This window comes from Brachionichthys hirsutus, chromosome 19, assembly GCF_040956055.1.
Source record: "Brachionichthys hirsutus isolate HB-005 chromosome 19, CSIRO-AGI_Bhir_v1, whole genome shotgun sequence".
In the NCBI taxonomy this organism is placed as follows: Eukaryota; Metazoa; Chordata; class Actinopteri; order Lophiiformes; family Brachionichthyidae; genus Brachionichthys; species Brachionichthys hirsutus.
In genome coordinates, this window is record NC_090915.1 from 1,264,095 (window position 1) to 1,281,594 (window position 17,500).

At 55.1% G+C, this 17,500-nt stretch overlaps 3 protein-coding genes across 3 annotated transcripts in view; 2 read left to right on the plus strand and 1 right to left on the minus strand.

Moving 5' to 3' along the window:
• itga1 (integrin, alpha 1) overlaps nt 1–6,314 on the plus strand; it is an 18,476-nt gene extending 12,162 nt beyond the window's left edge. The window contains exons 12-30 of the mRNA XM_068752831.1: nt 367–512; nt 601–744; nt 820–1,071; nt 1,158–1,288; nt 1,666–1,841; nt 1,928–2,079; nt 2,782–2,892; nt 4,008–4,084; nt 4,420–4,546; nt 4,629–4,706; nt 4,778–4,854; nt 4,928–5,017; nt 5,105–5,207; nt 5,285–5,401; nt 5,483–5,581; nt 5,717–5,821; nt 5,888–5,983; nt 6,062–6,175; nt 6,258–6,314. Of these exons, the coding sequence (XP_068608932.1) occupies nt 367–512; nt 601–744; nt 820–1,071; nt 1,158–1,288; nt 1,666–1,841; nt 1,928–2,079; nt 2,782–2,892; nt 4,008–4,084; nt 4,420–4,546; nt 4,629–4,706; nt 4,778–4,854; nt 4,928–5,017; nt 5,105–5,207; nt 5,285–5,401; nt 5,483–5,581; nt 5,717–5,821; nt 5,888–5,983; nt 6,062–6,175; nt 6,258–6,314 (2,252 nt within the window). The remainder of the gene's footprint in view (nt 1–366; nt 513–600; nt 745–819; nt 1,072–1,157; nt 1,289–1,665; nt 1,842–1,927; nt 2,080–2,781; nt 2,893–4,007; nt 4,085–4,419; nt 4,547–4,628; nt 4,707–4,777; nt 4,855–4,927; nt 5,018–5,104; nt 5,208–5,284; nt 5,402–5,482; nt 5,582–5,716; nt 5,822–5,887; nt 5,984–6,061; nt 6,176–6,257) is intronic.
• Nucleotides 6,315–7,937: 1,623 nt separating this feature from the next.
• Nucleotides 7,938–15,276, plus strand: kcmf1 (potassium channel modulatory factor 1). Its single transcript, XM_068752960.1, has 7 exons — nt 7,938–8,077; nt 9,386–9,553; nt 9,623–9,762; nt 10,906–11,007; nt 11,106–11,295; nt 11,428–11,722; nt 14,576–15,276. The coding sequence occupies exons 1-7, from the start codon at nt 8,062–8,064 to the stop codon at nt 14,838–14,840; spliced, it is 1,176 nt and encodes a 391-aa protein (XP_068609061.1). The 5' UTR covers nt 7,938–8,061; the 3' UTR covers nt 14,841–15,276.
• A 1,535-nt stretch (nt 15,277–16,811) lies between these two features.
• The window catches only part of ntrk2b (neurotrophic tyrosine kinase, receptor, type 2b), a 7,847-nt gene continuing 7,158 nt past the window's right edge, over nt 16,812–17,500 (minus strand). Inside the window, exons 14-15 of the mRNA XM_068753110.1 lie at nt 17,182–17,340; nt 16,812–16,997 (exon numbers count right to left, since the gene is read on the minus strand). Of these exons, the coding sequence (XP_068609211.1) occupies nt 16,812–16,997; nt 17,182–17,340 (345 nt within the window). The remainder of the gene's footprint in view (nt 16,998–17,181; nt 17,341–17,500) is intronic.

Here is a 17,500-nt window from a genome sequence, read left to right on the forward strand (position 1 = left end):
AACAGGAAGTGATGTTTCACAGCTGCAGAACAGACAGAGTTCTTTCGCAGGGTGGGGAGACATGCATGATTTGTCGTCGCCCCCCCCCCCCGGCTGCCTCCTGCAGCCTTTTATGGTTCGTGCAGCGGCCGTAATGAATCAGCGTGTGATTGGCCAGAGCGCCGGCCTGCTGTAAACGCAGCTGCTGGCGCCGCGTCGCGGCCGAGGCTTCGTGTGCTTCTTTGTGTACTTCTTCATGTACTTCTCTGTGTACTTCTTTGTGTACTTCTTTGTGTACTTCTTTGTGTACTCTCGTGCCAGTTTGCAGTGTTTTCTGTTACTCTGCACAACGCTTTGTGACGGTGCATTCTCCACATCTCTCTGCAGGCTACGACGTCCAGTCGGCGTCCGCCCCCGATGGCGTGCTGTACATCACCGGAGCGCCGCGGTACAACCACACCGGCCGGGTTGTTGTCTACCGTCTGGACGAAGACAACAACGTTGTTGTCTCTCAGATCCTGAGAGGAGAGCAGGTGGGTCTGGTTCCTGCTGGATTGCGAGGGTTGACTGGAGGCGGAGCCTCCGAAGGTTGACCTTTTGCCCCCGGACACCTTCACACAGATCGGATCCTACTTCGGCAGCGTCCTGCAGACGGTTGATGTCGATGGGGATTCGTACACGGACGTCCTCCTGGTCGGCGCTCCCATGTTCATGGGCACGGAGCGAGACGAGCGGGGACAGGTGTACGTCTACCAACTGGACCAGGTAGGTGGGACGGACGGTCTGAAAGGGTGAACTGATGCCGTCCTCGTCGTCATGTCTTCTCCTCGTCTTCCTCAGCGCGGACAGTTTGAGCATCAGTTCACTTTAAAGCCTGTCAATCAGTCCTGCTGCTCCGCCCACTCGGAGTCCTGCACCAATAAGAACGAACCCTGCGGCGCCCGCTTCGGTACGGCCATTGCGGCCGTGTCAGACCTCAACCTGGACGGGTTCAATGACGTGGCGATTGGTGCACCTTTGGAAAACGACCACCGGGGCGCCGTCTACATTTATCACGGAGATAAGACGTCACTGAAAGAGAAGTTTGTGCAGGTGGGACCGATTTCAGCGTCGCTCGACAAACTGTTACCACTTCCTGTTAACCAGGCCACTGTCTAACCGCTCCCGCGTCCCTTTAGCGCATCCCGGCGGGCGGGGACGGGGACAAGGTGAAATTCTTCGGTCAGTCCATACATGGAGTCATGGATCTAAACGGAGATGGGATCACTGACGTCACCGTCGGAGGTCTGGGAGGGGCCTCTTTATTCTGGTGAGTCCATTCTGGCTTAAAGACATCGTCTGGGATCAGACAGCTGTTGGTGTCCCACCGGGCTCGTAGACCTGAGACCAACATGATGGCCGTGTTAAATCCTCCGGCTGCACGCTGCCGGCTTCCAGCCTATCGTCTTCATCCCACAGCGTGAGTTAACATCCCATAGCTCCTATTGGCAGAGGTGCAGCTTCGCTGTGTGAGAACTCCGTCTCCCAAGAGGCCTAGCAGGATAGGATTTGGCAGCAGACGGCGGTTCTTCCCGGTTTTAAGGCACCGCTGTTGGACAGTGAAACTTTAAACCAGCGTTTCCTCTCGATGCAGAGGTAAAGTTTCACCGCTATCTAGAAGCTAACGGGGCCGTTTCATCGCCCCAGGTCCAGAGATGTCGCCGAGCTCCACGCCAACATGACCTTTGAGCCCGTTAAAATCAACCTGCAGCAGGTTCAGCATCAGTGCGAACACGGCGGGCGCAAATCTGCATGCGTAAAAACGGAGGTCTGTTTCAGCTACAGCGTCAAATCTGACCAGCAGGACCTCGACTCTGCAGCAGGTGAGACCTTCATCATCGTCATCATCATGGGTTCATTCAGAGATTTTGTGTTTTATGATGCGTGTCTCCTCTTTTACGTCCTGCAGCGATTCGCTACGATCTCATCCTGGACGCTCTGCGTGCAAAAGCCAGGGCGTCGTTTCTGGGCTCGGAGGGAAGGCGTGATCGGAGGATCAGCAGGAGCCTCTCCGTCCGGAACCGAGAGGGGAAATGTGTGCAAGAAACCTTCATGATGTCGGCACGTGCTCATCGTTTCTTACCTAGAGAAAGGACGTGTCCCCCCACATGGCGCAGCGGTCAGCTCGGCTGGATGCCTCAGATGTTTGTGATGTAACTCATCCAGAGTTTCCTCGACCAATCCCAGGTCTTCCTCATCACGCTACAGTACAACCGCACAGCCAGCAGCAATGTGGGTTATGGTTAGGGTTAGGCGCCCCCCCAGGCCGGAGACAGAGGAGCGCTGCTCCACCAGCGTGAATACAAGCCTTGTTCTGTTACCCGGAGAGATCCTGGAGGGTCAGAGCGTTTACCTGAGGTCAGCTAGCGTACCTGCATCAGGATGGAACGCAGCCCGCCCTGAGAGTCTGGCATCGTCCAATCACAGACGAGCAGTTCCATAGCCTGGGCCATGCTAATTTATTTATTGTGTGTGATGAGTAAAGTTGGCTGGAACTGGCTAAAGAGAGGGAAACTCAAGCGCTGGCGTCGCCGCCTGGAGGCCCCGATCAGGCCCCGATCAGGCCCCCATCAGGCCCCGATCAGGCCCCGATCAGGCCCCGATCAGGCATTTAGTCGCAGGCAAGAAGATGATATCGAGTTACCATTTACTTAAGCAGCGCTCAGGTCGGATGCTCCGCGGAACATGCAGCAGGTTTCCTTCTTGCGTATTTCTCTACCTCTTCATCCTCCTCCAACCATCGCTCCTTCTCTTCCTTGACAGGCCCGGCTGGACTTCCGAGATCCTCTCCTGGTGTCATTGGAGTTTGGACTAGCCAATGAGGACCAAGGCCCCGTCCTGGATGAGAGCCTCCCCAGATCGATCAATAAGACGGTAATAGAGCATTTTTTTATTGCGTTCTTCAGCAGAGTCAGGAAGGATTTGGACGTCACTGAAACTTCCTGCATCCGTCCGGGATCGGGCTGCGTTTGATGCTGCTTCAGCATGTTGGCATCTGCAACAGCTGACTGGCGTCCTCAGTGTGTCCTCACGCTCGCATTCGTGTTTCACTGGTGAAAGCCTTCCCAGAAGAGAGTTCCCAGATAATCGTTCCAGTGAGACGAGTTTCCAGTTCAAGAGTAAATTACTGCAGAATTCAGCCGCAGCAAAACCAAAGAAAGGAAAGCGCTGCGGAGCGTCGGATGCAGCACGCCAGCAGCGGAGCGTCGGATGCATCACGCCAGCAGCGGAGCGTCGGATGCAGCACGCCAGCAGCGGAGCGTCGGATGCATCACGCCAGCAGCGGAGCGTCGGATGCATCACGCCAGCAGCGGAGCGTCGGATGCATCACGCCAGCAGCGGAGCGTCGGATGCATCACGCCAGCAGCGGAGCGTCGGATGCAGCACGCCAGCAGCGGAGCGTCGGATGCAGCACGCCAGCAGCGGAGCGTCGGATGCAGCACGCCAGCAGCGGAGCGTCGGATGCAGCACGCCAGCAGCGGAGCGTCGGATGCAGCACGCCAGCAGCGGAGCGTCGGATGCAGCACGCCAGCAGTACTTCCTGTACTTAAGCAAGGCGTTGCAGAAACCTCGCCTGTTGTTGAAAGGAAGGCGAGACAGGAAGTCATCGAACGGACGCTGCAGCTCGTCTCCTGCGTGTCGTATTCGAGTCCATTCTTCTCTTGATTCTTGAGAGGGGAGATCTTAACCCTCACGCATCCGCTCATCTGCTCCACGGTTACCTGCTTCAATATTAAGCTGTGGATAACTAACACTACAGACAGACAGACAGACAGACAGACAGACAGACAGACAGACAGACAGGCAGGCAGGCAGGCAGACAGGCAGACAGACAGACAGGCAGACAGACAGGCAGGCAGACAGACAGACAGACAGACAGGCAGGCAGGCAGGCAGACAGACAGACAGGCAGGCAGGCAGGCAGGCAGACAGGCAGGCAGCTTGTGTGTGATCGACGCCCTTTTTCATTTGCCCCTCCCTCTTCTGCAGATTCCTTTAGTGGAGTGTGGAAGCGATGAGAAGTGCGTCGCTGATCTTTCTCTCAAAGCTGAGCCAAGTGTAAAAAGGTAAGCAGATGCGCCGTTCAGGGGCGTGGTCACATTCAGCGTTACCTGGGACTGTCGCACCTGTTCGTAAAGACCACTCGGAGACGCTTTCATAAGGATGTCACGGTAAAGTCGTGCAAACGGGATCGTCTACCGCGGCGTGTTCCCGTTCAGGTGGAGCTTAAATACGCATCTGCTCAGTGAACAATGAAGGGTAACAGGTGAGCAGCTAATTTACAGGTGTCGCCCCCAGGCAGGGGGGGGGTTAGCGATCAGCCCGTCTTCGTCAGTCCTTCCGGTGCGTGACTGCCCTCTAGTGGCGATGCGTGCGGATCACAGCTGCTTCCACTCTCCAGGATGACCATCAAATCCAGCAAAGACAAGATGGACGTGAATATCAACGTCAGAAACAGCAAAGACAACGCCTACAACACCAAAGTCGTCCTCAGCTTCACGCCCAACATCAACTACGTGAAGGTGGAGGTGAGGCGCCGGCAGCGGCTCCGCCTCCCGGCTACAAAGCGTTGAGGTTTGTGTGATGATGCGTGTGTTGTTGTGCCGCCAGCCGGAGAAGGCGTGCACCCTGAATCACTCCCGGGTGGAGTGCGCCGTCGGGTACCCCTTCCTGGGAAGCAATGAGGAGGTGAGTTCTAGCGTGCGTTAGCATCGAGAAGTTACTTCTGCAAACTAAAAGATGTGCCGTAACGTCCACAGGAGAACTTTAAGGTGAAATTCGAGGTCAATCCTAAACACATCCAGGAGGTCATTGAGATCAACGTGACGGCGATGAGGTGAGGGCGTCGCCGTGTGTCAAAGGGGTTGCTTTAAATGAAATGACCGCTGAAGGCTTTGTGTTCCCCACAGCGACAGTGAAGAGTTGGTCTCCACTCTGAACGACAACGGCGTGCTGATCTCCATCCCGGTGAAGTATGAAGCTGACCTCCTCTTCTCAGTGTGAGTGGTCGGTGATGGCGGCGGCGGCTCAGAAACCTGCAAGGACAGGAAGGACAGGATCCAAGCACCTTTTCTGTTTCCGTCCAGGCGGCCTTTGGATGAACACATCGTCCTAAAGGAAGGACAGCAGTACGCCACGGCGTCCAATGACAGCAGGGCGTTGGGACAGGAAGTCAACGTCACCTACACAGTGAGGCCTCCCGGCGGAGATCACGCCGATGTAAACCGGTGAAAAGCCCTCCTGCTTCTCCTCTCACGTCTCCTCAGGTTGCCAAGTCAGGTGATGTGTTGGCTCCGCCCCTGAGCCTCACCGTGACGTATCCTCATCTGTCCCCTCGGCAGAACAACTTACTGTACCTGACGCATGTTGCCACCAGCCCGCAGGTATGAATGCACACCTGTGGGCGTGTAATTATATGTTCCGATGCAGACCCTTATATCTGCCTCCCTCCTCTTCCCCTCCAGGTGAAATGCGATGCATCACGTTGGCTCCACCCCCACGGGATTAATCCAGACGGTCTAAATCCCAATCCAGGGAAAGACACGCTCAGTGTGTTCACACTGGTGAGTTTATGAGGCCAGATTAGCGTGATGACGTCATCGTATCCGGACTAACCCCGCCTCCTGGCTCAGATGGAGGCGTGGGCCCCGGTTCTTGTCTTCTCATGATTTCCTGGGTGCGTTTGTTTTGCGCTGCAGAGCTGTGGATATCTCTACTGCGCGTCGTTCCGCTGTGACGTCCCCGAGGTCGCCGTCAGTCAGGTCAACCTCACCTTCAGATTGTGGACGCCGACCTTCATCAAGGTGGGTCTGAGGCGTGACGTAATCGTTGTGGAACATGTCTGGGTTTAAAGGCTCCGCCTCTTGCAGGGCGAGTTTTCCAGCCTGTACGTGCTGGTGAACGCCACCCTGGCGGTGAAGGACGCAGACCTGTTTGAGCTGAACGGCAGCGACAGGACCAGGAGTGTGAGTCACGGCGTGCCGGCGTTGCGCGTCCCGTCCTCTGATTCACTTCCCACGCTGACCCCGTGTGTGTGACATCAGGTGAAGATCCAGGTGTCCAAGGAGAACCTGGGAGGAATCCCGATCTGGATCATCATCATCAGCATCCTGATCGGACTGCTGATCCTGGCGCTTGTCATCTTCGCCCTCTGGAAGGTGAGACGCTGTCGCTGTTATGTTCCAGCTGGTTCTGCAGGAACCGGTAGAACTCCTGTGACGGGGCTCTCTGCTCCCCCAGATGGGCTTCTTCAAGAGGAAATCCCAGGACTACTCAAAGGAGGACATGATGGACTGATGGATGTGGACGTTCGGCGCCACGCAGCCCTGTGATTGGCTGCTTTCTACGCAGGGCGACGTCACGTGGCGTTTGTCTCATCATCCACACACACCGAGTACTTGGATATTTCTGAAGTATTTGCTAATGCGGTTCTCGATCAGCATGTCTTTCGTAGACGGGGAGGAGGGAGAGATCGACACTCCGGCATCTCTCCGAAAAGTAGCATCGATCGGCGGCGGCGGTCCAGCCGGAAAGGAAAACGTACTCTGGATGTTTTTGGTATGGAGATCCATGCTGCCTGAACCGTCGCCCACTTCCTACATCACAGCAGCCACAGCCAGAGGTGTAGTGCTTGAGACGTGCAGGGTGTCCTCCGGTGTCCTCCGGTAGCCGCTTTATTAGTTTCATGAGACGCTGCACCTTCTGGCATCCTGATTTCCTGCTAACGGCACTGACTGGGACACAAGTTTAATTTTTACTCCGGTTTTAACATGTTTGTGTCCAAATCTTTGATTGTGCTGTAAATATGAGTAAAAACCAAAAATGTCAAGCGTACAAGTGTACATAATAGAGTTTTCTCTGAGTGGTGTAATTTAACATGTTATTGGGGACAGAACAGGATTCTGCTCAGGTGCTACACAAAGTCAGGACTGAAGACATGAACAGCAGCGACGGGAGAAGTGTCTGATGCAAATATGTAAATGTTAGATTTTAAGAAGAAGAAACGATTCTTTTGTATGACTATTGACACGACGAGGGTTTGTATCCACTTCATTGGCTTTATTTGAACGGCTTTAATGCGTTTCCATCTGCAGCATGATTTTTACTTTACCTTTTAGTTTGAAAATAGAAGATCAAATCTGACAGAAATATATTCACCATTCGCCAGCAGGAACATTTTGTATTTTGTTTCCACAGCAACACGTTAGAACAGATGATGTGTGATGTTGGGGGGGCTGGGTTTGTCCTCCCTGCTGTGGACATGAAGCACACGGGATGGATTGTATGTACAGAAAGGGCTCGGGTTCGGCTGGAGCCAGGCTGTTTGATCAGGCTCGGTGGGCTGCAGGTTCTGCTCCATCCGTCTCAGAGCTCCAGCCGACCTTCTACACTGCTGTGACGTCCTCATTGTAATGCACTGGTTTGTCCGACTATGCGTGCTCATCAGCACAGAATGAACTGAATCATGTGTACAAAAATAAATGTTTTACTTCACGCATTCTTGATCGGCACTTTAATTTAGACTGAAGTTATTTGAAATATCAAACAAAACCTAAAAGGATTATGAGCCGGTGTCAAAATAAAGGTTCAGTTATATCAGCGATGGGGTGAAGACGAATATTTTATGTTAAGCATCGGAATGCTTCTATCTGATATAAATGCAATTAAATCTCAAAAATAAAAAACATGCAGCAAGGAAGAAATGCACAAATCGTTAAACACATAGTGCTCAACACAAATACATTTTTTAAGCAGACAAGAAGAAAACAAACGCGGGAGAAAGTGCAGTCGTGTTCCTGTGAGGTAAAAATAAGGGCTAATAGCCCACGGCTCCTCACCGACTCTCACGGTGTCATGGCGGAGTGCGCCTCCTAGCGGCCACTCGAGATAAGCAACACTCTGGGAGGGGAAGCAGAACAAACTGAAAGCTGTGCTGGATCCATCTTGCTCGAAAAAGAAGCGGGGCTGAAGCGTTAATATCAGCGTGATACCGAAAGGCCTACATCGTTACCCGCGCCGGGGAGCCCCGGCCGCGGCTTATAGGATGTCCCGTCATGAGGGTGAGTTGACGGGCAGGTCCTCTGCGCCTCGCTGGGTGAACGCGTTAGCTCGGCGAGCTAGCTCCGCTGCTAGCTCCGCAAAGTCAGGGCGCCGCGGCGTTGTTCGTCCCGACATGGACGCGTTTATTATCAGCAGCATTTCGTGCCATAGTTAGTTTGTGTTTACTAAACCGGGACTAAATGTAGTAGCTTCTTCTGAGCTGTTCGCAATGATGCGGCAGCATGACGAAGCTAAGCGGCTAGCCGTGTTGGTGCTGGTACCTTGCGTTAGCTAGCAGGCTAATGTGCGCTACCATAAGGTGTAGCTGCGACTCTTCCTTCCACCCACACTGCTAACAGAATTATTGGTACAGTGTGTTGATATATGTTTGTAATTTCACGCCGCACGCACATTGTAAGCGTGAAATGCGTGTGGATTTAAGACTCTGTTGAGCTAATGTTAGCACCATACTGTTCCGAATGTTGTTAGCGAATGCACTGTCATCAAGACGAAGCCAGAAAGTCTGAGGCCTCTGCCCGGAAAACAGTCACTAACTTGGCTAGCTGGCAGGCTATTAGTTAGCAAGGTTAAGTTTGTTTGTTTAACTACAAACTGGTTTTGAGTGTAAATTCGAATCTCCTGCGTGACGTCATGAGTCGGAAGCAGTGTGCCAGACAGGGGTTATAATGTTAAAACACTTAATGGCTTCTCTGGTGTTGCAATACAAACATCAACTCGATGGACTTCAAATGGGATCAAGCGGCTTCTGAGACTGTTTGAAGTTAGCTGGTTGAATAACTCTAACCCTTTCACTGGGGTCTCTTGAAGGTGGACTAACTATTCCCTCCAGGATGGAGGTCTCCTCTTCAGGTGTGCGCCTCTGCTTGACCTCTACTGATCACCTGCAGATATCTGCATGTTGCATTTGACGTGGTCGATCGGGTCATGATTCGATCGATAGAGATATTTGCTGCTATTCCAGCGTTGACACAAATGAAGGTGACTCCTGGTGTTTCATTTGAACTGTGACATCTCAGAGAACTCTCAGAACTTCTTATTAAATATACGAATGGTCTCATTTTTAATGGCGCTGAGTCCAGGCTCTGCTTGACGTGATATTTTATTTTGACGCATTGAGCTTCTGTTCGCTCTGGGCGCTGGGGGAGGCGAGCGCTGCACCTGTGCAGCAGGTAGAAAGCTCAGGTTCCTATCCACTGACCCAGCTGGTGGTTCGGTACCGGTCCAGAGTGAGGACTGCAGACTCAGGAAGGCGTTCTTACCTTCAGATCCGCGCTCTTCACCCTTGACCTGAAACGTCCTTTCTGCAGGTGTGAGCTGTGACGCGTGTTTAAAAGGCAACTTTCGAGGAAGACGGTTCAAGTGTTTGATTTGCTACGACTACGACCTGTGCGCGTCGTGCTACGAGAGCGGCGCTACGACGACGAGACACACGACGGAGCACCCGGTGCAGTGCATACTAACGAGGGTCGACTACGGTAAGGAGCCCCCGCCCCGCCCCCGCCGTCTGTCCTGCGTGTGCTGAGTGCTGCGCGGTGTCCTCACAGACCTGTATTACGGAGGAGACACCTTCTCGGTGGAGCAGCCCCAGGCCTTCACCTGTCCCTACTGTGGGAAGATGGGCTTCACGGAGACGCTGCTGCAGGAGCACGTCACCTCGGAGCACGCCGAGACCTCCACGGAGGTGGTGAGTATGTCCCCCGTGTCTTTAGCCTCTCGCCGATGTCCCGCCCCGCCCCCCGTCCACGGTGAGCCGTCCCGCAGGTGTCAGTTTGGTGCTGAAGCTGCGATGACCTTCCGTTTCACCTTGGACAGGTGACGCTTGAAAACATTCCTGCTTTGTCCATCCTGCTGGGTTGTGTGGCTCCGCCCACAGCGGCGTGTCACTATGTTGGATGGAGCCGCCTTCCTTCCAGCTTCCATCTCTATCTTTCCTGGTTTTTACTCCACATTTATCACCAAATGTGGATTATTATTGGCTGGCTGGTTATTGGTAGCAGCCCGCCCGATGGATCCGCCCCTCCTTTTGAGTCTTTACCTGTCGTTTACCGGCAGGTAGGTGAGATCGACCGGACAACGGAGGAGGGTCGTTTGGCTCTGCGGATGGTCATCGATCGTTTGAGAGGAAAGCATCAAGTAGCGCCATCGTCGTCTTTATAGAGTAAAAGTGAAACGGCAGCAGCCAGAGAGGAGGGCGTGTCTTAATGCACAGGATGTGATCTACGGGGGGGGGGGGGGGGCATCAATAATTGATGCGCTTCTTTACATCTACTTTGATATAAGGACCAAGATGCTGGTGTCTTGTGTCAGGGCCCGGCTGTTCTGCAGAATCCGAACCGGTGCACCTTTTGAGAGCCCGAGATGATCCCTGTTCCGGGTTTAGGAGTGATCCGGGACCCGATGGGTTTAGGAGTGATCCGGGACCCGATGGGTTTAGGAGTGACCTGGGACCCGATGGGTTTAGAAGTGATCCGGGACCCGATGGGTTTAGGAATGATCCGGGACCCGGGACCCGATGGGTTTAGAAGTGATCCGGGACCCGATGGGTTTAGGAGTGACCTGGGACCCGATGGGTTTAGAAGTGATCCGGGACCCGATGGGTTTAGGAATGATCCGGGATCCGGGGCCCGATGGGTTTAGGAGCGATCCGGGGCCCGATGGGTTTAGGAGCGACCTGGGACCCGATGGGTTTAGAAGTGATCCGGGATCCGGGACCCGATGGGTTTAGGAGCGATCCGGGGCCCGATGGGTTTAGGAGCGATCCGGGACCCGATCTGGTTCTGCTGCTTCATCTCTCTGTTCTGCACTAAACGGCTCGTCTTCATCCCAGATCTGTCCGATCTGCGCCGCCTTACCTGGAGGAGACCCCAACCACGTCACAGACGACTTCACAGCTCACCTCACGCTGGAGCACCGGGCGCCCCGAGATTTAATATCCTTCGTCATCATCATCATCGTCACCTGGATGTGTTTGTGTTTACTGTTCATGAATCCCCGGTGGCTGCATCGGCCCTTAACGCTCCGCTTTACGACGAGTCCAGCAATGTTCGCCACGTCCGCAGGATGTTCCACCCCGGGCGGGGGCTGGGGGGCCCCAGAGCACGGCGGACCAACATGCACTTTACCAGCGGCTCCACGGGGGGCCTGTCCTCCTCCTCCTCCTCCTCACAGAGCTCCACGTACACCCCCAGTAGCAGAGAAGCAATGGACCCCATCGCAGGTGAGTACCGGGGGGGGGGGGGGGGGGCGTCAGGTCCGGACAGGAGGAGTCGGGTCTAGAGGTCGACGCGGCCGTCGTCTTTTCCAGTCGTCACTGATTCCGACTCGGCCGTTTCTCTTGCGTCTCCTGCAGAGCTGCTGTCTCAGCTGTCGGGGGTGCGGCGCGCCGCGGGGGGGCAGATCAATTCGTCGGGGCCGTCGGCCTCGCAGCTCCAGCAGCTCCAGATGCAGCTGCAGCTGGAGCGGCAGCAGGCGCAGGCGGCGCGGCAGCAGGTGGAGACGGGCCGGCACGCCACGCGACGCGGCAACAACCCCGGCAACAGTAGCGCCACCATCCCTCCGGTCGGCACGGCAACGGTCAACAACGCCGCCGTGGGCGAAAGCAACCCCTCGTCCTCGTCCCACAACTCCCAGTTCCTATTAGCACGGTGAGCTTCACTCGTACAGGTGTGTGATGTCATCCTGCTGAAACGAGTCGGCGTCGTGATGTCGTCCTGCTGAAACGAGTCGGCGTCGTGATGTCGTCCTGCTGAAACGAGTCGGCGTCGTGATGTCGTCCTGCTGAAACGAGTCGGCGTCGTGATGTCGTCCTGCTGAAACGAGTCGGCGTCGTGATGTCGTCCTGCTGAAACGAGTCGGCGTCGTGATGTCGTCCTGCTGAAACGAGTCGGCGTCGTGATGTCCTGCTGAAACGAGTCGGCGTCGTGATGTCGTCCTGCTGAAACGAGTCGGCGTCGTGATGTCATCCTGCTGAAACGAGTCGGCGTCGTGATGTCATCCTGCTGAAACGAGTCGGCGTCGTGATGTCATCCTGCTGAAACGAGTCGGCGTCGTGATGTCGTCCTGCTGAAACGAGTCGGCGTCGTGATGTCATCCTGCTGAAACGAGTCGGCGTCGTGATGTCGTCCTGCTGAAACGAGTCGGCGTCGTGATGTCATCCTGCTGAAACGAGTCGCCGTCGTGATGTCATCCTGCTGAAACGAGTCGGCGTCGTGATGTCATCCTGCTGAAACGAGTCGGCGTCGTGATGTCATCCTGCTGAAACAAGTCGGCGTCGTGATGTCATCCTGCTGAAACGGGTCGGCGTCGTGATGTCATCCTGCTGAAACGAGTCGGCGTCGTGATGTCGTCCTGCTGAAACGAGTCGGCGTCGTGATGTCATCCTGCTGAAACGAGTCGGCGTCGTGATGTCGTCCTGCTGAAACGAGTCGGCGTCGTGATGTCATCCTGCTGAAACGAGTCGGCGTCGTGATGTCGTCCTGCTGAAACGAGTCGGCGTCGTGATGTCATCCTGCTGAAACGAGTCGCCGTCGTGATGTCATCCTGCTGAAACGAGTCGGCGTCGTGATGTCATCCTGCTGAAACGAGTCGGCGTCGTGATGTCATCCTGCTGAAACGAGTCGGCGTCGTGATGTCATCCTGCTGAAACGGGTCGGCGTCGTGATGTCATCCTGCTGAAACGAGTCGGCGTCGTGATGTCATCCTGCTGAAACGAGTCGCCGTCGTGATGTCGTCCTGCTGAAACGAGTCGGCGTCGTGATGTCATCCTGCTGAAACGAGTCGGCGTCGTGATGTCATCCTGCTGAAACGGGTCGGCGTCGTGATGTCATCCTGCTGAAACGAGTCGGCGTCGTGATGTCATCCTGCTGAAACGAGTCGCCGTCGTGATGTCGTCCTGCTGAAACGAGTCGCCGTCGTGATGTCGTCCTGCTGAAACGAGTCGGCGTCGTGATGTCGTCCTGCTGAAACGAGTCGCCGTCGTGATGTCGTCCTGCTGAAACGAGTCGGCGTCGTGATGTCGTCCTGCTGAAACGAGTCGGCGTCGTGATGTCATCCTGCTGAAACGAGTCGGCGTCGTGATGTCGTCCTGCTGAAACGAGTCGGCGTCGTGATGTCGTCCTGCTGAAACGAGTCGGCGTCGTGATGTCGTCCTGCTGAAACGAGTCGGCGTCGTGATGTCCTGCTGAAACGAGTCGGCGTCGTGATGTCGTCCTGCTGAAACGAGTCGGCGTCGTGATGTCGTCCTGCTGAAACGAGTCGGCGTCGTGATGTCATCCTGCTGAAACGAGTCGGCGTCGTGATGTCATCCTGCTGAAACAAGTCGGCGTCGTGATGTCATCCTGCTGAAACGAGTCGGCGTCGTGATGTCATCCTGCTGAAACGAGTCGGCGTCGTGATGTCATCCTGCTGAAACGAGTCGGCGTCGTGATGTCATCCTGCTGAAACGAGTCGCCGTCGTGATGTCGTCCTGCTGAAACGAGTCGCCGTCGTGATGTCGTCCTGCTGAAACGAGTCGGCGTCGTGATGTCGTCCTGCTGAAACGAGTCGGCGTCGTGATGTCGTCCTGCTGAAACGAGTCGCCGTCGTGATGTCGTCCTGCTGAAACGAGTCGGCGTCGTGATGTCGTCCTGCTGAAACGAGTCGGCGTCGTGATGTCGTCCTGCTGAAACGAGTCGGCGTCGTGATGTCGTCCTGCTGAAACGAGTCGGCGTCGTGATGTCGTCCTGCTGAAACGAGTCGCCGTCGTGATGTCGTCCTGCTGAAACGAGTCGCCGTCGTGATGTCGTCCTGCTGAAACGAGTCGCCGTCGTGATGTCGTCCTGCTGAAACGAGTCGGCGTCGTGATGTCGTCCTGCTGAAACGAGTCGGCGTCGTGATGTCATCCTGCTGAAACGAGTCGCCGTTGTGATGTCGTCCTGCTGAAACGAGTCGGCGTCGTGATGTCGTCCTGCTGAAACGAGTCGGCGTCGTGATGTCATCCTGCTGAAACGAGTCGCCGTTGTGATGTCATCCTGCTGAAACGAGTCGGCGTCGTGATGTCGTCCTGCTGAAACGAGTCGCCGTCGTGATGTCATCCTGCTGAAACGAGTCGCCGTTGTGATGTCATCCTGCTGAAACGAGTCGCCGTCGTGATGTCGTCCTGCTGAAACGAGTCGCCGTTGTGATGTCATCCTGCTGAAACGGGTCGGCGTCGTGATGTCGTCCTGCTGAAACGAGTCGCCGTCGTGATGTCGTCCTGCTGAAACGAGTCGGCGTCGTGATGTCGTCCTGCTGAAACGAGTCGGCGTCGTGATGTCGTCCTGCTGAAACGAGTCGCCGTCGTGATGTCATCCTGCTGAAACGAGTCGGCGTCGTGATGTCATCCTGCTGAAACGAGTCGACGCCTCTTTTTTCCTTCCCCAGTATTAAAGTCCTTTGATTGATTGTTCTTTAAATATCAATCGTACTGAGAAACATGACTGAATATAATTATGTACATTTGACCTTGGCCGTCTCCCCAGGTTGAACGACCCCAAGATGTCCGAGGCGGAGCGGCAGTTTCTGGAGGGGGAGCGCGCCGACCGCAGCTTGTTCGTCCAGGAGCTGCTCCTGTCCACGCTGATGCACGGAGAGAGCTCCTCCTCTGACGAGGACGAGCGGCGAGACTTCGCCGACTTCGGCGCCATGGGCTGCGTGGACATCACGCCGTTAGACGTGGCGCTGGAGAACCTCCAGCTTAGGGAGAGCAGCTCTACGAGGAAGGAGCCCCCCCCGCCGCCTCTTTGATGTCCGAGCCACGAGCAGACTGTGTCCTCCCTGCTGCTACTGTCAGTGACGGGCCCCGCCCCCTGGCCCCGCCCTCCTTTCTCCCTCCTCTTTTCCGAGTTTGTTTGTTTATTTCAGGCCTTTCACCGTTTTTGTTACATTGTAAACAAAAATAAATGCAAGGAAGTGCGTTCAATCTGAGCGCGAGAAAAGAGAATCCATCGACATACCGAGCTCTGAGGCCGATAATCGACCTGCGTTACCTTCGTTTCCCAGGTAACCGTCGGGGGCGGCGCCCTGACAGGCGACTCTGACTCGTCCTCATCTGAAGGTCGGGAGGGCGTCGGCTCCTCTGACCGCGCTGCTGTGTGTCTCTGACTTAATAAAGTGCTTGGGTGGGTTCTGATTACTACTGCATGCAGTTCTTTGCCCGTGCATGACCTTTAATGACCTCATTATGACCTTTAATGACCTCTGTTTCCCAAAGCGTCGGTTCTTAAGGACTGTTAAATGTCGTGCGGCGGCTGGGGGGCTGCACGACGACGACGACGATGATGATGATCGTTCCTAGCTGCAGCCGCTCGGGTTGAACCTTGAACCCACACAGAATCAGGGCGTCGGCTACTGTAAGACGAACCACCTTTATTAAATGCACATTATCACGAGGAACAGTTCCATTAATTGATAAGCTACTCACAGGATGCACAAAGCTTCGTATTGATCGATCGATCGAAGCGGCTGATCGAAGCCAGGGGAACACGGGGAAGTGCCCCATGTCACGCACACACACACACACACACACACACACTGTTCATACGGCAGGTCAAAGCCCCCCCCCCCCCCCCCCCCGAGATGGTTACATTCACGAAGGGTCCCGATCCGTCTAGTTTACGTTCAAAACAATCTATTCATGATGCAAAGTCACAGTTATTGATCTGAAAGAGGCTCCAGATCTGCTACAGTCAGGAGGTGACCTTTGACCTCCTCCTCTTCGACTCCCCATCACGGTGAGGAGGAGAGAGGAGACCCAACAGTCCGACGAGGTCCTGCTGGGAACCGGCGACACGATTAAACATTGATATCGACAAACATCCGACGTGCACAGGGTGAAGGCGGCGGACCGTCGTCTTCATCAAGGACGCTGCTGCAGGACCCGCAGTTATTGATCTATTGGTTTACGTGTTGAGTTATTTTAGCTGCAGCCGCTCGGGGGGGGGGGGGGGGGGGGGCTGGAGACGCCGCCCGGCTGGCTGCGGCTGTGGAGAGATGAAAGCGCCGCCGGGAGTCTTTAAGGGCAATCAGACTCTTCATCATGAATCCTTTTACTGAATTAATGATTACAGCCTCAAAGTGCTCTCTTCTAGTGTCAATAAATAAAGCAGCAACTTCGACACGTATAAAACCAAACCCTCCGGGGTGGGGGGGTCAGGAAGGGAGGGGGGGTCCTCATCCTCTGTGCTTTAGATAAATCCGAGGAGCTTCAAGCATCACTTCTTTGTATTATTAGATATTTACACATAAATGATGACGTCATTTTAAGGATGACGAGAAGGCCGTCTGCCCTTGTGTTTGACCTCTGATTCTACAGGGAAGCCGCTCTCCGGGCTGGAATGGGTTAAATAGGGACATTTAGAAACATACAGGTGTAATAATATACAGGTACATTTAAAGTCCAGTCAAAATGTGCATCTTTAAATCTGAAGACGAACTATTTACAGCCAGAGGACCCGGTAATCAATGCTTCTGATCAGCCGCCGCCTTTTAACATATAGTGTGGACGGGTCGGATAAAGTTACGTCATCCTGAAGGTTCTGGGTTCCTTTACAAGCCTCGTCGTTTCCGGCTCCTCCTGACGCGATGACGACAACACGTGAGCGTCGCGGTGACATTTACAGGCCACGCCCACATCTCCACCGCGTGCAGACGCACAACCACGGTCCACGCACAAAGCTCACACACATGCACGCGCAGCACACACAGAGCCGGCGCGCGTCAGCCCAGGATGTCCAGGTAGACGGGCGAGGCCTTGGCCAGGCTCTGCAGCAGGCCGTGGATCTCCTTGATGCTCAGCCGCATGTAGGGCTCCCGCTGCCAGCAGCCCAGCATCAGGTCGTACACCTCCTTGGGACAGGTGCGGGGCCGCTGCAGGACACGCCCCTGGGTGATGCATTCAATCACCTGTGGGGAGAGGGAAGACAGGAAGTGACGCGATGATGACCTCACACAGAGGTCAGGTCAGACGGTTTGGCCCGAGGAGCAATCCATTCCTCCAGGCGGTGAGATCGGGATCTACCGGATCCCACCTTTGGTTCCGATCAGAACCGTCGTGTTCCTGAAGCTGCTGAGGTTCTGGCACACTGACCTCGTTGTTGGAGAGCTGGTACCAGGGCTGTTTGCCGTAGGTGAAGATCTCCCACAGGACCACGCCCAGGCTCCAGATGTCGCTCTCCGTGGTGAACCGCCGGTACATGATGCTCTCTGGGGGCATCCAACGGATGGGCAGCATCGTGTGGCCGCCGACCTGCCGAGAGAGAGGCCGTCAAAGGAAGTGATGTCATCGCGCACCTGTGTTTCATTCCAGGACCGAAGGATATTTTTACGAGGTTTTGCCTGGAGGCCTGGATTTAATCTGGATCACAGTATGGCAGCAGAGAAGGGCCAAAAGGCAGAAGCACCGAAAG